Source organism: Melospiza melodia, chromosome 14 (assembly GCF_035770615.1).
Source record: "Melospiza melodia melodia isolate bMelMel2 chromosome 14, bMelMel2.pri, whole genome shotgun sequence".
Taxonomy (NCBI): domain Eukaryota; kingdom Metazoa; phylum Chordata; class Aves; order Passeriformes; family Passerellidae; genus Melospiza; species Melospiza melodia.
Window position 1 is genome coordinate 18,596,857 of NC_086207.1, and position 19,484 is coordinate 18,616,340.

At 47.4% G+C, this 19,484-nt stretch overlaps 2 protein-coding genes across 3 annotated transcripts in view; both read right to left on the reverse strand.

Annotated features, from left to right (window-relative positions):
- Positions 1 to 27: 27 nt before the first annotated feature.
- On the reverse strand, positions 28 to 4,058 carry RPL26L1 (ribosomal protein L26 like 1). The gene is made up of 4 exons (XM_063169043.1): positions 3,990 to 4,058; positions 3,005 to 3,177; positions 2,093 to 2,233; positions 28 to 199 (listed from the first exon to the last, which is right to left on the reverse strand). The coding sequence occupies exons 2-4, from the start codon at positions 3,170 to 3,172 to the stop codon at positions 71 to 73; spliced, it is 438 nt and encodes a 145-aa protein (XP_063025113.1). The 5' UTR covers positions 3,173 to 3,177; positions 3,990 to 4,058; the 3' UTR covers positions 28 to 70.
- A 1,502-nt stretch (positions 4,059 to 5,560) lies between these two features.
- The window catches only part of ERGIC1 (endoplasmic reticulum-golgi intermediate compartment 1), a 54,855-nt gene continuing 40,931 nt past the window's right edge, over positions 5,561 to 19,484 (reverse strand). For both annotated transcript variants that reach the window (XM_063169045.1, XM_063169044.1), the window contains exons 7-10: positions 17,235 to 17,295; positions 16,099 to 16,199; positions 13,379 to 13,501; positions 5,561 to 9,238 (exon numbers count right to left, since the gene is read on the reverse strand). In XM_063169045.1, coding sequence (XP_063025115.1) covers positions 9,131 to 9,238; positions 13,379 to 13,501; positions 16,099 to 16,199; positions 17,235 to 17,295 — 393 coding nt within the window. In that variant the 3' untranslated portion in view covers positions 5,561 to 9,130. The remainder of the gene's footprint in view (positions 9,239 to 13,378; positions 13,502 to 16,098; positions 16,200 to 17,234; positions 17,296 to 19,484) is intronic.

Sequence of the window (19,484 nt, forward strand, 5' to 3'; positions counted from 1 at the left end):
TATTTTTAAAAGAAGACACACAATAGGTTGAATTTTAGCAGTTTTTTAATGGTGTCAATCAGGAAGGCAGCTATTCTTGCATCTTCTCGATTGTCTCCTCCTTGTACTTGCCCTTCTCCTTGCCAACCTGGCGGGACTTGGCTTTGCGCTCCAGGATCTTCTTGCGGTCCTTGTCCAGCTTTAGCCTGGTGATCACCACCTGCAGAGGGAACAGCACTTCAGCCTCCCTGCCATCCCAAATCCACCTCAGCCCAGAGCTGATCCCACCAGCACAAAGGCAGCAGTCAAAGCTGGCCCTGGACACTTCCTTCTCCAGACACCTTTTGCCTCATCACCCTCCCAGGGAAGAAATTATCCAACCATTCCTGCTCCTGCCTCCTCAAACTGGCAAAGAAATTGTTGGTGTCACTGAAAGCACAACCTGGAAAATAGAACTAACTAAATCCTAGAAATGCCATATAGGCACATTTTCTCCTTAATTCCTTGTGTAATTTAGGTCTCAAATGTAATTCCCACCTCCTTGCCCAGGAGAGGTTCAAATTGTTCACACTGCAAGTCTGTAATAAAACACTGCTCTGCTCTCTGCATTAATAACCAGAATCTTTATGCAAAGCTTTATTGAGGTCTAGTTCCCAATTAATGAAAATTTTCCCAGAGTGAAGAAGCAGCAGAAAATTCTGTTTCTCTCACTGCTATTCAGCACTGGCTCCACCACAATGTCACCTTGTCACTCAGATGTTGTTGCTGCACACAGGTCGTGATGTTTTGGAATAATTCTGCCCTCTCTCTGCTGAACACACCAACCATTTACAGAAAACCTGTTACAACTGGATTTTTTCCACCAACACTTCCATCTTTGCCCACGTGGCAAGGCTGAAGCAGACTGAATTCATCTGCCTCAAACCAGGTTTTGGCAAGTTCTTGTGTTTAGTTTGAAATATTTCCTGTTATGATCTAAACAGGCTTTGCCTGGGTTTCACCAGCTCTAAATACCTCAGGCTAAAGCCAGGTTCAGAATTATTCAGTTCAAGTTGCCTGCAAGAACAATCACAATTCTGAGCATCTGTTTAAGCCTCTCCAATATGGTCTGAACTCACATCTCTCCTCATGACACGCTAACATTCCCTTGAGGCAACATCTCCATGTGTTGTTCACAGAACGCCACAATGGTTTGGGTGGGAAGGGACCTTAAAGCTCAGCCAGTGCCACCCCTGCCATGGCAGGGACACCTCCCACTGTCCCAGGCTGCTCCAAGCCCTGGCCTTGGGCACTGCCAGGGATCCAGGGGCATCCCCACCCTCACAGGGAAGGATTTTTTCCTGCTGCCCATGGGGATCAGCCCAGGGCACGGGGGGCTCTGGGGCCAGGGCAGCTCCAGCTCTTGGCCACAGCACCCCCAGATCCTCCTCCAGGGCTGCTCCAGCTGTGCATCCCCAGCCTGTGTTTATATCCCAGCCTGCACTGATATTGACCATCGTGCAAGAGGAGAAGCAAAACAAAGTGATAATTTTTATACTAACAAACATTCTGCATCCACAGATTTTGTAACAACTATGCCCAGATTAATATATTCCTGCTAGAAAACATTTCTGTATGTTCTGGAACAAAGACTGAGATTTTTATTCTTATTTTACTGCTAAGAATGGGATGTGCAGCATGTTAAATTTATTAGAACTATATTGACAGTTATTTTTTTTTAAATAGTTGAATTTAAAATACTCACAGTATAAACCTTAATAAAATCACACTGCAGAGCAAGGAGAGTTGTTTGCACGTGAGAATTAGTAGTAAAACTAACATTTAATTTTTTTTTTAGCTGTAGTTTTCCCCTGAATCACAGTGGGGTGAAAGCAAAGCCAAAAAACAAAATGAGAACTAAACAACGATTCAACTTCCACACACAGGCTGGGGATGCACAGATGGAGCAGCCTCCAGGTGCATTCCCCCCACCTGGTACCATGGCCCAGCCACCCCAGAGCAGCCCAGTGCCCGTACCTTGCTGGGGTGGATGCCCATGTGCACGGTGGTCCCGTTGGGATCCCCCCACTTGGCACCAGGTCCCACCCACCCCAGAGCAGCCCAGTGCCCGTACCTTGCTGGGGTGGATGCCCACGTGCACGGTGGTGCCGTTGGCCTTCTCGCGCTGCACGCGCTCGATGTAGATCACGTATTTCTTCCTGTACACCTGCACCACCTTCCCGATCTGCTGGCCCTTGTAGTGTCCCCTCACCACCTGCACACAGCACACACACAGCTCCAGGAGCAGCCCTGGACAGCCAGCCCATCCCACAAAGCAGCTGAGCTGCACAGGATCCCAGCCACAAACTCGTGAGTGACCCCACAATTTCAGCATGACTAACACAGAACGTTTAATGGATCAGGATTGTGCTTCTCCCCCATTTTCTTTGCAGCAAACCCTAATGGGAGAGCTCTGTTGTCACAGACATATTTTATGAAAAATCCTTCTGCTAGGATCTTTTCTCCTGAGAAGCTAACAGAAGCAAAATGTAAACAATGGTTATCTGCTGCTGTGGAATGCAACAGGTGCATCTGTGATTGGTCTCATGTGGTTCTTTCTAATTAATGGCCACTCACAGTCCACCTGTCTCGGACTCTCTGGTCAGTCACAATATTTTATTATCATTCCATTCCTTTCCTTGCTAGCCTTCTGATGAAATCCTTTCTTCTATTCTTTACTGTAGTTTTAATATATCATTTTCTTTTAATATATCATAAAATAAAAAATGAACCTTCTGAAACGTGGAGTCAAGATTCTCATCTCTTCCCTCGTCCTGGGAAACACCGTGGCCCAGCCTGAGGCCGTTCCCTCTCCTCCTGGATGCCTCCCCGGCTGTCCCCTCCTGTCAGGAGCTGTGCAGAGCCACAAGGGCCCCCCTGAGCCTCCTTTGCTCCAGGCTGAGCCCCTTCCCAGCTCCCTCAGTTGCTCCAGCCCCTTCCCAGCTCTGAACCCCCCCGACAAAGCTCAGTGGTGGCAGGGCCGTACCTGGACCTCGTCGTCCTTGCGGATGGGCATGGAGCGCACGTTGTACTTCTGCCGCAGCTCCTTGGACAGGGGCGAGGACATGATTTTCCTGCGGATGTGGGAGGGGGCATTGAAGTGCCGTTTGCGGTTCTTGCTGCGGTCCGAGGTCACAAAGGGGTTGAACTTCATTTTGGCTGCACAAAAAAAACCAAAAAACCCCAGCAGTTAGAGAGATGTTCACAGTATACACACTGCACTTCATCATGCACACCCACAGGGGCTGCCACGGCATAAAAAAGCAATTTCAACTGTTTTTAATCTCACCACGGATCAACAAACCCTGATATCCCGGATTTCGAGTAAATTGAAGCCTGTGCCCTGGGTGATAGTGAGCCTGTGACGGACACACGTGCACATCAGACCGTTCTTCCAAAGCTCCCTGTTCCAGGACACCTGGATCCTGCCCTGCAGTCACACCGCTTATCTTTCATAGACTGGTATAGATTTACACCAATCTATAAAAATGTGTATTTTGGGCTCGCACTGCTCCAGCAGCTCCAGTAACGCTCCTCAGCACAGCGTGCAGGTAACACATCTGCAAACCCATGATAATTCCGGCTTTTCCTAAACTTTAACAGCTGCGCTACAGCTGCGCTACAGTGGTGCCTGTCGGGGCACCACTGATCCGGATAGCAAAGGATAAACTAAATCGAGGATAAATTAAATTAAAGGCTGGTTTTGCTCAACTCCCCAATTTCTGAGTGTACACGTTAGCACTTCCCATGCGAGCTGGGCTGTGTTAAGTCAGTAATGCACCAGGGAAGCGCAGCCTGAGGAGGCCGAGCTTCCCCCGGGGCCCGAGCCCTCCCCGTCCCGCAGCCCCGGGCAGGCTCCCGGCCACCCGAGCCCCTTCCCGCTCCCCGCCGCTGCCCCGCGGAGGCCCCGCCGGCCGGAGATGGCGGCGGATGGCCCCGATGGCCGCGGATGGCGGCTCCCGGTGCCTCACCCGCTGCCGCCGCCGCGCCGCCCGCCCGGAAGAGGAACCAGAGGCGCTTCCGCTGCCGCTTCCGCCTGCGCCGCCGCGGGACGGAGCCGCACCCCCTGGCGGCCGGAGGGCAGCGCTGCAGCGGGGACAGAGCCGGGATAGAGCCGGGATAGACTCGGGACAGAGCTGAGACAGACACGGGATAGGGCCGGAACAGAGCTGGGATAGAGCCGGGATACAGCGGGAAACGAGCCGGGATAGACACGGGATAGAGCCAGGATAGAGCACGGATAGACACTGGATAGAGCGGGAATAGAGCGGGGATAGGCACGGGATAGAGCGGGGATACACTCGGGATAGACACAGGATAGAGCCGGGATAGAGCGGGGATGGATAGAGCCGGGATAGAGCGGGGATAGGGCAGGGATAGACTCGGGATAGAGCAGGGACAGACACGGGACAGAGCGGGGATAGAACCAGTATAGGGCCGGGATAGAGTGGGGATAGAGCTGGGAGAGACTCGGGACAGACCCGGGATAGACTCGGGATACAGCTGGGATAGACACGGGATAGGGCCGGGACAGAGCAGGGACAGAGCCAGGATAGACCCGGAGCACATGACGGTGGGACACCAGTGACACTGACCCCGTGTCCCTCAGCCCAGGGGACACCAGTGACACTGACCCCATGTCCTTCAGCCCAGGGGACACCAGTGACACTGATCCCATGTCCCTCAGCCCAGGGGACACCAGTGACACTGACCCCGTGTCCCTCAGCCCCAGCTCCTGTGTCACTGTCACCTCCATCCCAGCTCACCCGCACAAACCATTCCCCTTTCAGGTACATGTGGCCCTAGTACATATTTTCAGGACATAGATTTATTTATTCTCAATAAAAAATTGGTATAAATTAACCAATTGATTAGCTTGGTTGGGTTTGGGCTGGGTTTTTTATAAAGACAGGCTGGAAAGGTTTGGGACTGAGTTGCAGCAGGCTGGGATTTGGACAAACACCTTCCCCAGAGCCTTTATTTGTCATTTACAGAGTGAGGGGCTTCCAGCAGCACCCATCACTTGTGGAAATGTGAGTTCCAGTCATTGGAACAGGCAGGATCTGTTCCTCCACAAAGATCTTCCCAACATAAAGGGAATTGGTTTCTCAAGACGGTGCAGATACCCTGAGCCCAAACTCACTGTGCTGTAACCCGTTACTGTTCCATCTTTACAAATTGCCTCATTTATTTCTAAATAGTTATGAAGCAAGACTAAGTGGACATTAAAGGAGGGGAGGGGACAAAAATTGGGTTATTTCACACACCAAACCCAGCAAGCCCCAAGCACAGTCCATTCTTCACCTTTCCTTAAAAAAAGGGAGGTTGGGACACTTGGTACTGTACAAAACTGAGCACTGAATGTCCAGACATGACTCAGGGCTGATTACAAAAGAGCCTCGTGCTAACTTTCACCACAGTGACCTGGCCCCCAGTGATTTCATTGTGTGATAACGCTCAGCTCACTGAAATCATAATTAAAAACAAAAGAAAAAAAGTTCCTTTGGATTGATTTTGCAACAGGAGTGCGACAAGAAGCCAATCAAAACACGTAAGAGTTTTATTTTTAATTATGGAACTAAAAAGGCTAATAGTTTATTAACATAAGGTTGCAAATTAAAAAGACAAATGCCAGAACTCCTTAACAGTCTCCACGGTAGAAATGTAGAAGACTTGTGCTTTAAGCATTGCTGTACCAGACACGGCAGGGCTGCTCCTCCTCCCTGCCCCTCTCCCACACTGCAGGGACAAACCCCAGACTGACACCCCCAATCTGCAAATTCACACAGCTCCTGGAAAGCAGAGACATCACAGCCATTCCCAGCCCCAGCAGAGAAGGAACAATAAACGAGGAATATTCAGGAGCTGGCGGCACACGGGGCCACCTGCACTGCAGATCTCATTTTTTACAGCGCACACAAATGCAAGGATTTGAGAGATCAGATCAAACATTCACAGGCTCATCTCTCCTGGGTTTTTGTACCCCATTTCCGTTTTATTTTATTTTTAAAATACTCTTCAGCAGTCCAGATACTGCCTAGAATACACTAATACCTTTCCCTAGTGCTGGAAGTTTTTAACTCCACCATTGCAAAGCATCCTATGCCTCAAGTTCTCACCAAAGGGTGGAGTCTGCAGTTACAGGGAATAATTTAAAGTGGGAGTTTCAAATATTATCTACAGGGATGTCTTTTTTGGAAACCCAAATTCTTCTATGAAAACACTGACTGGAAAGGGCAAAATCAGAGCCCTGCAACTGAGGCCTTCCTTCTGCTCTGACTGGAAATTCTTATGTTTGTAAGGATGCTTAAAAGCACAACTAAGCTCATTTTCTCTTCAGAAAATTCAGAATAAAAGTGAGGCCTCCTGGGTGCAGAGGCAGTGACTGCCTTGCTTTCACACCGGGGGGGATGAGGAGCAGATTCTGCTGTGAACACACGGAGCAGTGCCACGGTGTGACCCTGCAGGACGAGCTCACCACAAACCCCAGCAGCCCCTGAAGCCCAAAGGCTCAGACCTGGTTAAGAACACCCAGGTACAGATGTTCCTCCTGCCAGAACTTCAGGACAATTTGGTTTCCACATTTTGCAAAAAAAACCAAAAACAAAAAAAAAAAAAAAAAAAAAAAAAAACAACAACAACAAAAAAAAGTGATTTATTACCTTATTGCAGGGGATGTTTTGGCAGAGAGAGCAGGCACGCTGAAGTGTGTTACTTCCAATAAAAAAAAAAAAAAAACCCAAACAAACAAATTTCACTGGTCTGGTTTAGAGAACTGGCCTGGACTGCACAGGAGGCAGTTTAAAACAGACAGGGAATGGGGAGAAGGATGGGAATAACGCACCAGGAGACACAAAGAATCTGCAACCACCTTTGTTTGTGACAAAGAAATTGTACCAGAGGAGAAATTCCAGAAAATGAACTGTACTGCAAAGATCTCCCCTTGCCCAGCTCAGGAGAAGGATATACTAATTAAATCTCAGTGTAAGGAAGATGCTAAAATATTAAAAATCTCATTGTTGTAATCCACTGTTCCCAAGCTGTCAGCAAAGACTGACCAAATCCAAAAGGAAAAATGAGGATATTTTAGCTGTGAGTTTCAGCTGGTCACAGTGGATTAGAGGAAATCCTTCAGCCAGCAGGAGAAGCAATTGCCATGGAAAATCCCACATCCAGGGGGTCCCACTCACAGGCACAGGGACACACACACCCCAAGTGAACACAAGCATCTCACCGAAAAAGTTCATTTTTGTAAACGGGGGAAAATAAAAAGTAAAAAAAAATCTACCCATACATGAACGGGTACAGGAAGTTCCACAATCCAGTTTGCACCTAAAGCAAGAGCAATCAGTCCAGAGAAGGACAGGGAAAAATTCCAATGCTGTCTGAAGTGACTGCAGGGCATGGCATGGCAGGGGGAGAGGAGCTGGCTGCTGCTTTTTGGTGGGTGGATAAAACTGGCTGCACCTTCCCTGCTCCAAAGCAAGGAGACAATTTCAACAATCAGGAACTCTTCTGAAATGCATCTGACTCTAACAATAACACTGAATATTCAACAATTCATACCATCACAGCATAAAGTTTGGATATTTTGCCTCCAGGAAAAGGCAATGGATATCATCCAAGAGAAACCCTGCACCCATCTTACAATTTACAGCACTGAGTTCAAGATTCTCATTTTATGATTATTATTGTTCAATCCATCCTGAAAGACTTAAAATTTGAGTATCCTCAGCTCAGACACTCACAAGGCATGCAGAGACTGTCACTACTCAAGGAACTCTGATGAGGCTCTGGAAAATGCACTGGTGGGCATCTGCTGTCGTTTTTGAGACCAAATGACATGCAAGACACCCCTGGCAGGAGTTTTCCCCTCACAGCTCTGTGTTTTGGAGGCCCCAGAAGACAAGGCTTGAAGGAAAGGACAGGGAAGCTCAGGAATCTTTTGAGGGGATCAAACAGAACTCCCAGCAAGGGTCAGCCTGTGGGAATGCTGCCCTGGGTACCTGTGGGAGAGCATCAGGAAAGATGCCTGGCTGAGTCTTAAAGGAAAAGGGAGGCACCTTAAATCCTGCAAAGTCAGAATTCCTGTGTTTGACAGGTGTATTGAATACACACACACAAAGCAAGAGAGGAAGCTGTGCTCATCCACCCAGAGGGCTGCACTGTTTTTCTGAGCACAGAGAATATAAAACCTCTTTTCAAAAAAAAAAAAAAAAAAAAAAAAACAACAACAATAATAAAGCAGAAGCGCACAGAATCCAGACTTTTGGGTTTGAAACAGAAGAAAGAGAAGAAAGAAAAGCTAACGCTGTAAAGACAACTATTCCCTTTCAAAGCAAAGGCCACATAAAACTGTGTTGCTCAGTTTGGTTTTTACTTCATGCCACCTGTAAACACAAGACTGGATATTCAGTTAGTGGGAAGGAATGAAACCACTTTTACATCCAGAGTAAAAGAAATGCCCTCCACTGCTGGGATCACAGATCACCTAGGAAAAGGTAGCTGGGGAAGGCTTCCTGTTCTTTTTTCACTTGGTTAGGAAGGTTGTATCTGAACAACTGAGCTTTCAACAGAAGCACAAAACATTTCTTGGTGTTATTTCTGCCCTCTGTCTCTTAGGTTTGCTGTGGGGACTAACACTTTCCACTCCTCACCAACAGATACATCACCTTTTTGGCACCACGGGTGGAATTTCTTCCTCATGTGTAATTTTGCCCTATACAAAAGTCGATTGTCTGATCATGCAAATCCAACAGAACTCCAAAAAGTGCCACAAGACAGTTCAGCTCTTTGCCATCTACTCCCTAGTTTGTACACTGCCATAGGAACCTCCCAGAGCACAGACTGCCATCTCACTTGGATCTCAAATGGCATTTCAACCTCTCTCTCTGGGGGGAGGGAATCCACACCCTGATTCCACTGATTTTTCCCTCTCAGAGCTCTGAAATGCATGGAGATTTCTTTGATTTGTTGAAGATGTCTTCGCTGACCAGCCCGATTAGAGAAAAACATACTGATTCAATCAAATAGAAAATAAAGACAAAAACAGGTAGTGGTAGATTTGTCAATCTTTGCTCCTGTCCTTGGAGTCGAGGGTAGAGTTTCACTGCTACTGCATTTTGCCCAGCTGGATCTTCTTCCAGGCCTCTGATGCTGTGAAAATGCAGGAGTCCAGGATCCCAGCTACAGTAAATGTTCCTCCAATGATGGCACATATCTGCAATTACAGACAGACAAACGCTTTTGTCAGCAACGAGGGGAACTTTCACACAGCTTGAGCAGGAGGGGTCCTGCTGCTGGGCTGTCTGCTGGAAGCACAGCAAGGAGTGGGTGACAGCTCTGGGGATGGAATTCCATGAGGATCATTCACAAAAACCATTCCCTGCAGTGGAATAAACGAGTGCTGAACTCCTCACAGCCTGACCACCACAAATCCCAGCTCCCACAGCACAAACAGTGTTCCTGTAAGGGCTGAACTCCACCTAACTCAGATTTCTAGAAATTCTGTGTTGCTCACATCTTCCTATACTGTTTTCTGTTATAAACACCACAGTCTTGTAGTCTTTTTTCCATTTCACAAGATAATTTGCAAACAGGCAGAAGGCTCTGAAACAGCACGTGAAGGGCAGTGAGTAACAGAGAAACCCAGCTGCCAGTGACACCACAGCCCTGCCTAACACTTTCCATGACAAGGGCTGCTCACAGCAGCCAGCTTAACTCTTTGTGTGACAGAGTTTTCCACACAAGACGTGGATCTTGGGTCAAATTAAAACACAGAATTACTTCCAAGAACAGAATGATGGAAAAAATTAATCTCCTGATTAGCATTAACAGCTTACTTCACTTCTCAAGTGCTACAAAAACACAGAAATATTCTGTGTATTCTGTCAAACCTGAGTCTTTGTGGAAACAGAATCACAGACATTTAGGCTGAAGAAGACCAACAATACAAAATATTTCCTTGCCACAACGGCTCACTGGTTTGGGATTGCTCTCTCCTTCAGCTCCTAGCTCATAGCAAATCCCCTTTTTCCCAGGCAGGCCCCTGTCAGGAGATAAGCTCCATATCTTGTTCCCCTTCTCAGAACCCCGTTGTTATTCTCAGAACTACCCCATCCTACACAACATAAAAACCAAGTTTTTTTTTTGCTCAGGCACTGGCACTGCCCAGGGAGGGTTGGATCCCCATCCCTGGAGGTGGCACTGAGTGCTGTGGGCTGGGGACAAGGTGGGGATTGGGCACAGCTGAGACTTGATGGCCATGGAAGTCTTTTCCAACTGAAATAATTTCATGATAAACGTTATAAAAGTGCAACACAGCAGGCCCAGGAGGGAACTGGTGCCACACTACACACAGCCTGCCACGTCTCTGCTCCCACACAGCTCCCCATGGGCAAAGTCAGAGACAAAAACCAACGCAGGAGCAGCAGCAGCAGCGCTGAGGGGAAGGAACAAACAGCTCATCAAGGGTGAGCAAAGGCACTGAGAGCTACAGCTCCTTGCCATGTGCATTTATTACCCAGATTTGAACATACAGTGAGCTCAGTGAAACAAGGAGCTGCAGAAATGGGGCTTTTGCAGGGCACTCAGCATTCCAGCAGATCCAGGCTGCTAAAACCAGAGCACCAGCCCGAGGCAAAGTCAGGGTTTTTAGGGGACAATCCAGCTCCCAGTGCTGTACCCCCTCCCTGCTGTGCCTCAGGTGTGGCACAGGGCAATGCCCACCATGGAGCTGGGTTATTTCATCAGAGCAGCTCAGCTGACAGGAGACGGCACAGCACAAACACAAACCCCGTCCAATGCGCAGATCCTGCATCACAGGCAGGAAAATCTGACTTCAGTGCAGCAGCACAAGGGGCTGGGGAATAGAAAAAAAATAAATAAAAATAAATTCATCTGCAGAGCTCTGTAGTGCTGAGTGGGGATGAGTCACACACACCTGGCACTGGGGCCTCCTGCACACACAGCTCTGAGAACTGGTGACGAAAAAAGGGCTTGGAGGGCTTGTGAGCAGCGCTGGGCTCCAGGTCAGCACGGGAGCTGCAGCAAATGTTCCTGCATCAGCACAGCTCTGACACGTACAGGCAGGGATCAGGAACTTCTCTGGGTTTAATGGGATGAGTTATTGGCAGGGATCTGCCCCCAGCTCCATGAGGTCTGTGGGGTCAGGCCCAGCCATGAAAGGGTGAAGGGAAGGATGTGAGGTGTTCACAGGGGTTCTTGGATGAGGAAGAGATGAGGATCTGACTCCGTGTTTCAGAAGGCTGATTTATTATTTTATGATATGTATTACATTAAAACTATACTAAAAGAATAGAAGAAAAGGTTTCATCAGAAGGCTAGCTAAGCTAAGAATAGAATCAGAAAGAATGATAACAAAAGCTTCTGTCCCAGACAGAGTCTGAGCCAGCTGACTGTGATTGGCCATTAATTACAAACAACCACATGAGACCAATCACAGACGCACCTGTTGCATTCCACAGCAGCAGATAATCAATGTTTGCATTTTGTCCCTGAGGCCTCTCAGCTTCTCAGGAGGAAAAATCCTAAGAAAAGGATTTTTCATAAAAGATGTCTGTGACAGAAGGAGACACAGAAGGGGAATAATCCCAGCAGCGAGAGCTCTCTGGACATGAGGAATGCACCCTGAGCCCCTTCCTGCACCCTGAACAGAAGGGATCCCAGCAGAGGGGGATGCAGGCTAAAGGAAAACACCAGTGGATGCACAGGAGGAGGCAGGGCTGCCAGCAAGGTGACACAAAGGCAATGTCAGACACATGACTGTGCTCCTCAGGCTTATCCTCAGGAGCAAGATACCATTCAAAAAAGATGCTTTTTATAGGCATACAATGGCAGATCAGCAGTGAATCAATGCTGACAATCAAATTAAAGAATAATCCCAGCTATCAAATCATTTCCCATGAAAACACCTCCACACCCTCACCCCCAACATGATGTGTAAGAAACTTCTGGGAGCACAATTTTAGGGAAAGAAGCAGAGGCAGAATGAGATGCCAAGTCATGAAATGCTGATGTTTGACCTTTTTTAGGATTATTTTTTGAAGCCAAGTGGATGTGCTAAGAAGAGAAAGTCTTTCACCATGACATTTAGGTTTTACTTCAAGCCCCCTTATCTGGTTATTTGTGTATTCCATTCACTGTCTAAAGTTCAGTGAAGGGAACTTGCTGTTTATCAAAAGTTGCAAAATCAAAATCTTGAAGTGCAACTCCACCACACTGTTTATGTGAATTCCAATTAAAACAGTCAAACAGTTTAAAAATCAGAATTTGAGGTCTTCACTGCAGCCAATTTATCAAGTGCTTCACATTCCACCATGCCTCACTGGCACAGCTCACTGCAGCTCCAATTTTAAGCCAACTCCCTGAAGACACTTTTTTTTTTTTTAAGTTCTGGAGGATCTTTAAATAGCTCTTTGCCTAATGAGCAGTTTGGCCAGCACAGCTTTGTTCTGGATGCTGAGATCAGGACTGCAGGATGCTCTCTGGACACATCCAAATGTAACTTGTCAGGAAAACACCTCTGGAATTTGATAATGCAGCTCTTTTCCACTTCTGCTCAGGAGTAAGTACCTGGAACTGGCACTCCTTATTAAGCCAAGCAGCAGCACTGAATAAAACTTAGTGTAAAAAAAAAATAAAAATCAATGTCTTGTAGGAGAGGAGAGAAGTGGCTGCTGATAAAATCTTCAGTGCCAGTTTTCTTCCTATTTACTGCAAAAATCACCCAAATACCAGCAGATAGCAAGGACAGGCAGCTCTGTGTCATCTAACAGTTGTCCTTCCCTCACTGGAACAAAGGAAAACCCTCTGGAGAGACCACGGTGACTTTGGGAGGAAAAGGGTGGGGGTGCCCAGAGCAGCTGTGGCTGCCCCTGGATCCCTCAAAGTGTCCCAGGCCACGTTGGACAGGGCTTGGAGCAGCCTGGGACAGAGGAAGGTGTCCCTGCCATGGCAGGGGGTGGGATGGCATGAGGTTTAAGGTTCTTTGAATTCAAACCACTCTAGATTCTCTGCACCTTTGATCTCATCATTACTGAGCAGTTTATTGCAGTTTTCAGCTTTACTTCCAAGCTTCTGACATGCTGCAAGAGAGCCCATGCTGCCTGGACAGAGCCTGGCCCTTCTGGAATGGGTTAATTTCCCTTCTTTTTGTGCCCAGCTATTAGACCAGAGCCCTGGACTGACCTCCCAGTCCAGCAGCACCCAGTGATGTGCTGCTGTATCCCCACATCACAACACCCTGAGGCAGAAACTCAATTCCTGTGGGCCAGAGAGGCTCAGGAGGGCCAGGAAAGGCCGGCAGAGGAAGGGAGAAGGAGAGGCTGGGGTGACTCACCGATGTGATAAACCTGTACAGAGGCTGTCTCCTCTCTGTGTACTTCACTGTGATGGGGCTCAGGTCGTAGCGGAACCAGATGGCCGGGATGATGCGGCCCGTGTGGCTGTAGGCCACGTATTCCTGGGGAAAAACAGGGCAAAAAAAAGGGGAAAATGGCACAAAATGTGAGTAAACCCATTCCAGAGAGTGTCTGTCAGAAAACTGCCCCCGTGGGTTTGGCCTTCACCCCAGTGTTTTATAGCAGTGACCAGATGGAAAGAAGCAAACAGTGAATTCCTGTGTGAGTGCTCACCTCCCATCCTTATCAGAAAGGAAAACAATCTCCTTCCAGGCTGATAATGAAAGAGCTGAGGGGACAGAGTGATGGTGATTACTCTCACCTTTATTGAGAGTTACAGGACTAAAGAGAAAGGCTGTCACTGATTCTCCATCCTAAATCTACTCTATTTCAATACAAACAGCCTGGTTGCAGGTGAAGTTTTAGTTCTGTATGTCTACATTTTGTACATAAATCATTCACCAAACAGATGGAATTTAGTTTGTAAGACCTGAAAACCCCTCCTTGTCCTTGCATTGCTCTGTCAGGCCCCCTCCCCAATGGGAATGCTTTGCCCTCTTAGTATCAATCATGTGGAACCAGGTTCAGGGCACATTTAAAACTCCTGCTGAAAGCCAGGATGAAACTGTACACAGAAAAATATTAGCAAAGGTTCAAAAAATATTGGCAAAGGTTCAAAAAATATCCCAGGCTGGTTTGGGAGAGACACCTTCCACATTTCCAGTGCCACTCTCCTTTAATCCATTTGTTTCCTAACAAGTCCAGTCACAGCCACAGGACAGCACCCAGCAGGACACACTGCCCAGTACCAGCACTAAATTGGTAACTAAAGCCACATCTTCCTGAGATAATATTTTGCCTGTGCTGTCAGTGGAGATAGGAATCAGTTTTCAGACATTCACAGGGTGAAGGAAAATCCCAGGAAAGCAGGCTGGGACCCAGAGTCCAAGGAGAGCCCAGGGTGGCACAGATTGCTCTTCCCTCCCTCAGCCCTGGGACAAGCTGCCAGCTCACATCTCCTCTCCTGTGCAATTCTCCTTCACAAACAGGCAAAGACAGCCTCAAGTACTACAGAAAAACAAAAAAAAAAAAAAAAAAAAAGAGCAAGCAACAGGATTCTTGTGAGCATGACACACACAAAAAAAAAATTAATTTTGCTCCCTGTGTGCTGGTGAGGCAGTATTTATCTTTAATCATCTTAAATAAATCCCAAATTCCCCTATTTTTAAGTGGTTTGTCCCATGATGACAGGAGAAGCAGAAGTCCCCAGTCATGACATTTTCAGGCTTTCACTGGAGTTCTGCAGCTCACTTTGGGACTGTGGGAAGGGAGGAAACAGTGGAGACAGAATCTGTACCCATCAGATTCTCCTCAGAGCAGCCACTCTGTGCCAGACTCTTCCAGGGGCTCCCCATTTCCCTTTCCCAGTGCTCAGTGTGGAGTGAAGGATGGAAGCACCACGAGCAGAAAGCACAGCTGTGCTTCTCAGCACCGCAGTTTTGACAGAACTGACCTCATTTTTTCCCTCCTGTCCCCTTCTCCCCACCAGCCCTCCTGCCCTAATGAGTCAGACTTGGCTCAACGCCCCAGTTTGCAGCCAAGCTCACAGAAGTGTCAAAAGCTCCTGCTATTTTCCAAATTACTCTCAGAACTCCTGTCACAGGAGTCTTATCAGAACAGCAGTTGTGACATTAAGCAGAACAAATACACTGTAATCTGAACAGAGGGAGATGTCCAAATCCCTGGGACACACCACACAAGCAAGCCCAAAAGTCACCAGTCAGGAACATTAACTGAGAACTAGTCCAGGAGAGTGTGTGCCTAATTATCACTTAGGGCAAACTAGAAGTAATTAGACATTACAAACAGATTTTGGACTTTCATTTAGCATCTGAATGGCAAATAATTTACAACTGGAAGATGTTTTCTATTGTAAAAAGTAAACAGGGTCCTTTTTTTCCTTAAAACAATTCAATACATTGAATTATTAAAATGCTGGATGTGGACTCATGCTCTGGGCTGGGTGGTAAGTGGGAATTGGTCACTGGAAGGATTTGGTGATCTTGGATCTTTTCTAAACTAAAGGATTCTGTGATAATTCACTATCATAATGCAGGGACTGTGAAATACTCAACCAGCACGTATTTGCTGCTTCAGTTCAGCGACTTAATATCTGAAATAAACATTTGTAAAAAGCTAAGAACTCTGCTGATTTTTTTTTGTCTCACCCATCCATCACAACTGAGACTGTTTAGTTGCTAAAACCAGGTGTGAATGATGTTTTATGTGCTCAGCTAGATTGAAGTTTCCATTCAGATACACCTTGCCAGGCACAACAGGAGACTATAAACACCCCCCCACACACACAATTTACAGAAATCCTCATCAGCCAAACTGACAGGTGAGCACGCCAGGAGGAAGAACAGGAATGAAGGCACCACCAGCACCTGCTCTGACAAACCCTCCCCAGCCTGGCCAAGCGCAGCAGCAGGAAAAGCCCCGCCGTGAGCAGCTTCAGTTCCTCCTTCCCCCAGCAGAGGCTACTGCTCACCTACAAACGCACAGGGCACGGGGAGAGCAGCAGGGCAGGCTCGGTGCTGAGCATCCCCCGGGTGCAGAGAGGAGCCCCTGGGTGCAGAGGCTGCTGCTGCTGCTTTACCTTGTTGGCCACCGTGTACTGGTAGGAGTATCGCTGCTTGCCGCCCATGTCCTCGTACACCGTGGGCACGATCTTCAGGATGTAGTCGTGAGAGGCGAGGGCTGTGCTCAGGGGAGGAAGGGAAGGACATGTCAGCACCGAGAGAAAGGAGCCAGCCCACAGAACAAGTCACAAAATAGGGGGACTCCCTCCTCCTCATCTCGGGGACAAAGCTTCACATGCCACGTTTGTGCCCTTTGCTCAGAGCTCTGCTTGGGTGACACCAGGAGCCGCCCACACCTTCTGTAGGACCACAACCCACCCAAGGTTTGGGTTACTCCAACCCTCCTAACTGCCTGCCACTATAAATGGTAACACTTTCATCACCACACAAACAGCCTGGTTAAAGCAGGAACTGGCTGAGGTTAGGGCTGCAGCCCACTGAGATAATTTTGACTAAAAACCCTGAGGTATATCACAACCTGTGTACTGCCATTTCTTTCTTGCTTTCACATCCTCCTTCTCCCACACCACAACCGCTTAACTTTTTTTTTTTTTTCATTATTTAAATGGCTCATTCTCATTTTCGTGTCTTCTAAAACAGTTCTGAAACAGAATTCTAAATGACATCTCTGAAGGATCCTCTAGCCAAGTGTAACACGATGACATTTGGCTCCTGGAGGTAAAAAAAACCCAAACCACAACTGTATAGCTTCAGGAACAGCCATAGAAATTTTGTTCCAAGGAATGGACAGGACTGATGTCCTGGAGGAGCCTGAACATTTGAGAGACAACTCTCCACACTGAACTGTAGCATGCATTGAATTTTCCTTTTTGTGCTGAAAATGTCCCTCTTGCCATGCACAGAGCAGAAATTTCAAGGCAATTTGCAACACAAGTACAAGGCAAAGTTCTGGTGGAAGTAACAGCAGCAGAGGGACACTATAGGAACAGGATATGGATAAAAAACTCCATAAGGACTGCAAAGGACCTTTTGGGCTAAGCACTGGAGGAAATGGAAATGTCAGCCAGCAATGTCTGGATGATTTTGGCTGAAGAGGCAAATGAAATAAACTGGATACAGCAGTGTTGCATGAATGGCCTGCCTTCCCTCCTGCAGAGGGTGGCTGAGAGCTGCAGTGCCCAGGAATACCCACGGTTTGAGCTCAGCTTGTCTGCTCCCTCCAAGGCATTGAATGCTCCATGGACGTTGTGGACCTGGAAAGCAAAAGGGAGGATGAAGAAACTCTGCTCCGACTTGATACTCCTGACCTTTGCTTCCCTACCCTGTAACCAGCCTGATTCAACCCTTCCAAAAAACAAAGCCTCAACCCAGTGAAAGATGACCCCAAATATTTTTCAGTGACCATCATCACAGTGGTTGGCTCCAAGTGAAAAAGCTGATTTCACAACATCTTACAAGATGAAACTCCAAAACCACTCCAAAGCTAAAGGAATTGCAGTTGGAAGAGGCCAGTTGTGAAATTTTCACCGTGAGCTATTTCCTAAGAGCTTTGCAGAGGTAACTGTGAAATTAATTTTATCAGGCTGAAAGGGAAAGAGATGGGAGTCACAGTGGGGTTAAAACTCAGCAGTTTTCTCCTCTAAAGGTGGCTGGTGTCAGGGCAGCTGGGTCTGTCCAACTCATCAGCCTTGGACATGGCTGATGGAAGGACACATCCCAACACTGACATCCTTCAGCTTTTCCTGCAGCTGGTTTCAGACCTGGAGTGGGCTACAGTATTGTGTTCCATTCTTGATACAGCTAACAAGTCTCTTACTGAATATCTGCACCAGAGACTTTAAGGTCCACTTCAAAATTTTGGTGGATTTTCCCCTCAAGACCAAAATTCAAACCAATGAGTTCCTACCTCCAGCCATCAGGTAACCCAGTAAAGAGAGAGATGTGGAAATAGGAGATGATGCATTTTAAATCATAATTTCTACTGAGTTCTACATTTTGGTGTTGAATAATACTGGCTTTAACCTTGTCAGGAGAGTTGTCCACCCCTGACAGTAAAAAGGCATCACCTCCTGCTCTCCTCATCTCTCTCCTTCCTGGGTTACCTGACATGCAGGAACTCACTGCATGAGTTTTAATTCTGCAGGTTTTTATTCTGATCTCATCTAAATGAGGATGAAAAATCTGCAGGAAGTCTGCCACTATTGTGCACAAAGTACTGGTGAAGACTCAAAGCTCATTCAATGCCACATGATATTTAAATCTCTGCTTCAGAGAGACTGGTTTTACAGGAGAACACAGCCTGTCCCCTCAGTGGATCACTGTGGCAGAGTCAGTGATCTCACAAAGAACAAACTCCCAGCACATGACACAAGTGAATGAGGAGCTCCTCACCCTCTGTAAGGAATATAAGCTTTTATTACATCAAAGCAGGTGGAGACAACCTGAAATATTCAAAGGTGCACCGAGGCAGACTGAAAGCTCCCCACACTTGCTGAGTCGTGGTAGCACCAGTTTGGTGAAGATATCCTTCTTTAATTTGTGCTGCTGAGCTGCTGCTTGCCTGCAGCACCTCAGACCACGAGCACTCATCCTCAGCTCTGAAAATACTCAACTTGCCCCAGCCAGGAGCCAGCTCCACGTTTGCCAGACGGGTTTCTCACCACAAGAACTGAAGGCACTTGCTGCTTGTCTCTCCAGGCTCCTCCTCCATGCTGATTCACACTCCAGCTGCTCCATGATAAAACAATGGGAATGCTCCCTCAGAGCACCCATTTCCCACGCAGGGTGCACAGCTCCCCATCACCACTCACCCCCTATTTTTCATAATCTCAGTGTGCTTCACAGACATTAAGCCAAGCTTATTTATACGCTAATATTTCCTGGTTCCCACACAAGATCATTCCTAAAAGGAGCCGGGAGCAGAACCAGAAGACTACAAAGCAACGCTTAGACTTGTTAGCATGAAAAAGGGCTTTGGAAGTGGGTGTACAAGGAGCAGACTAATGAGACGTCTGTGCTGAGGAAAGAAGATTACAGAGAGGCTAAGGGTAAGCAATGTTTAGGGTGAGTCTCAAGCTGGGTGTGCACATGTGGAACTCCCACCTGTGAGGGCAGCTCCTTGGAAGTAGGCTAGTGCTGTAATCTGTCCTTATTGAGAAATCAGGTAATATTACATAACTTGCAGCACCTGGTGAAATTCTATCCACTGGGCAAGTGCATGCATTCAGCTTCTTCCCAGCAGGGAATTGGCAGTGCTAAGTCTAACTTGTGTTTCACAGAGCAAATCTGACTAATAGGTGTCTGCTATACGAGCAGAGTGAAGTGAATGAAAAAGAGCTTGACTGCTGCTGTGGTGAGCACAGTAGCCAGCACACATCTTCCCTGAGCGCATCACTGCTGCTCCACAAAGGCAGAAAGGTTTGTTTGCTGTGCTCATGCTAAA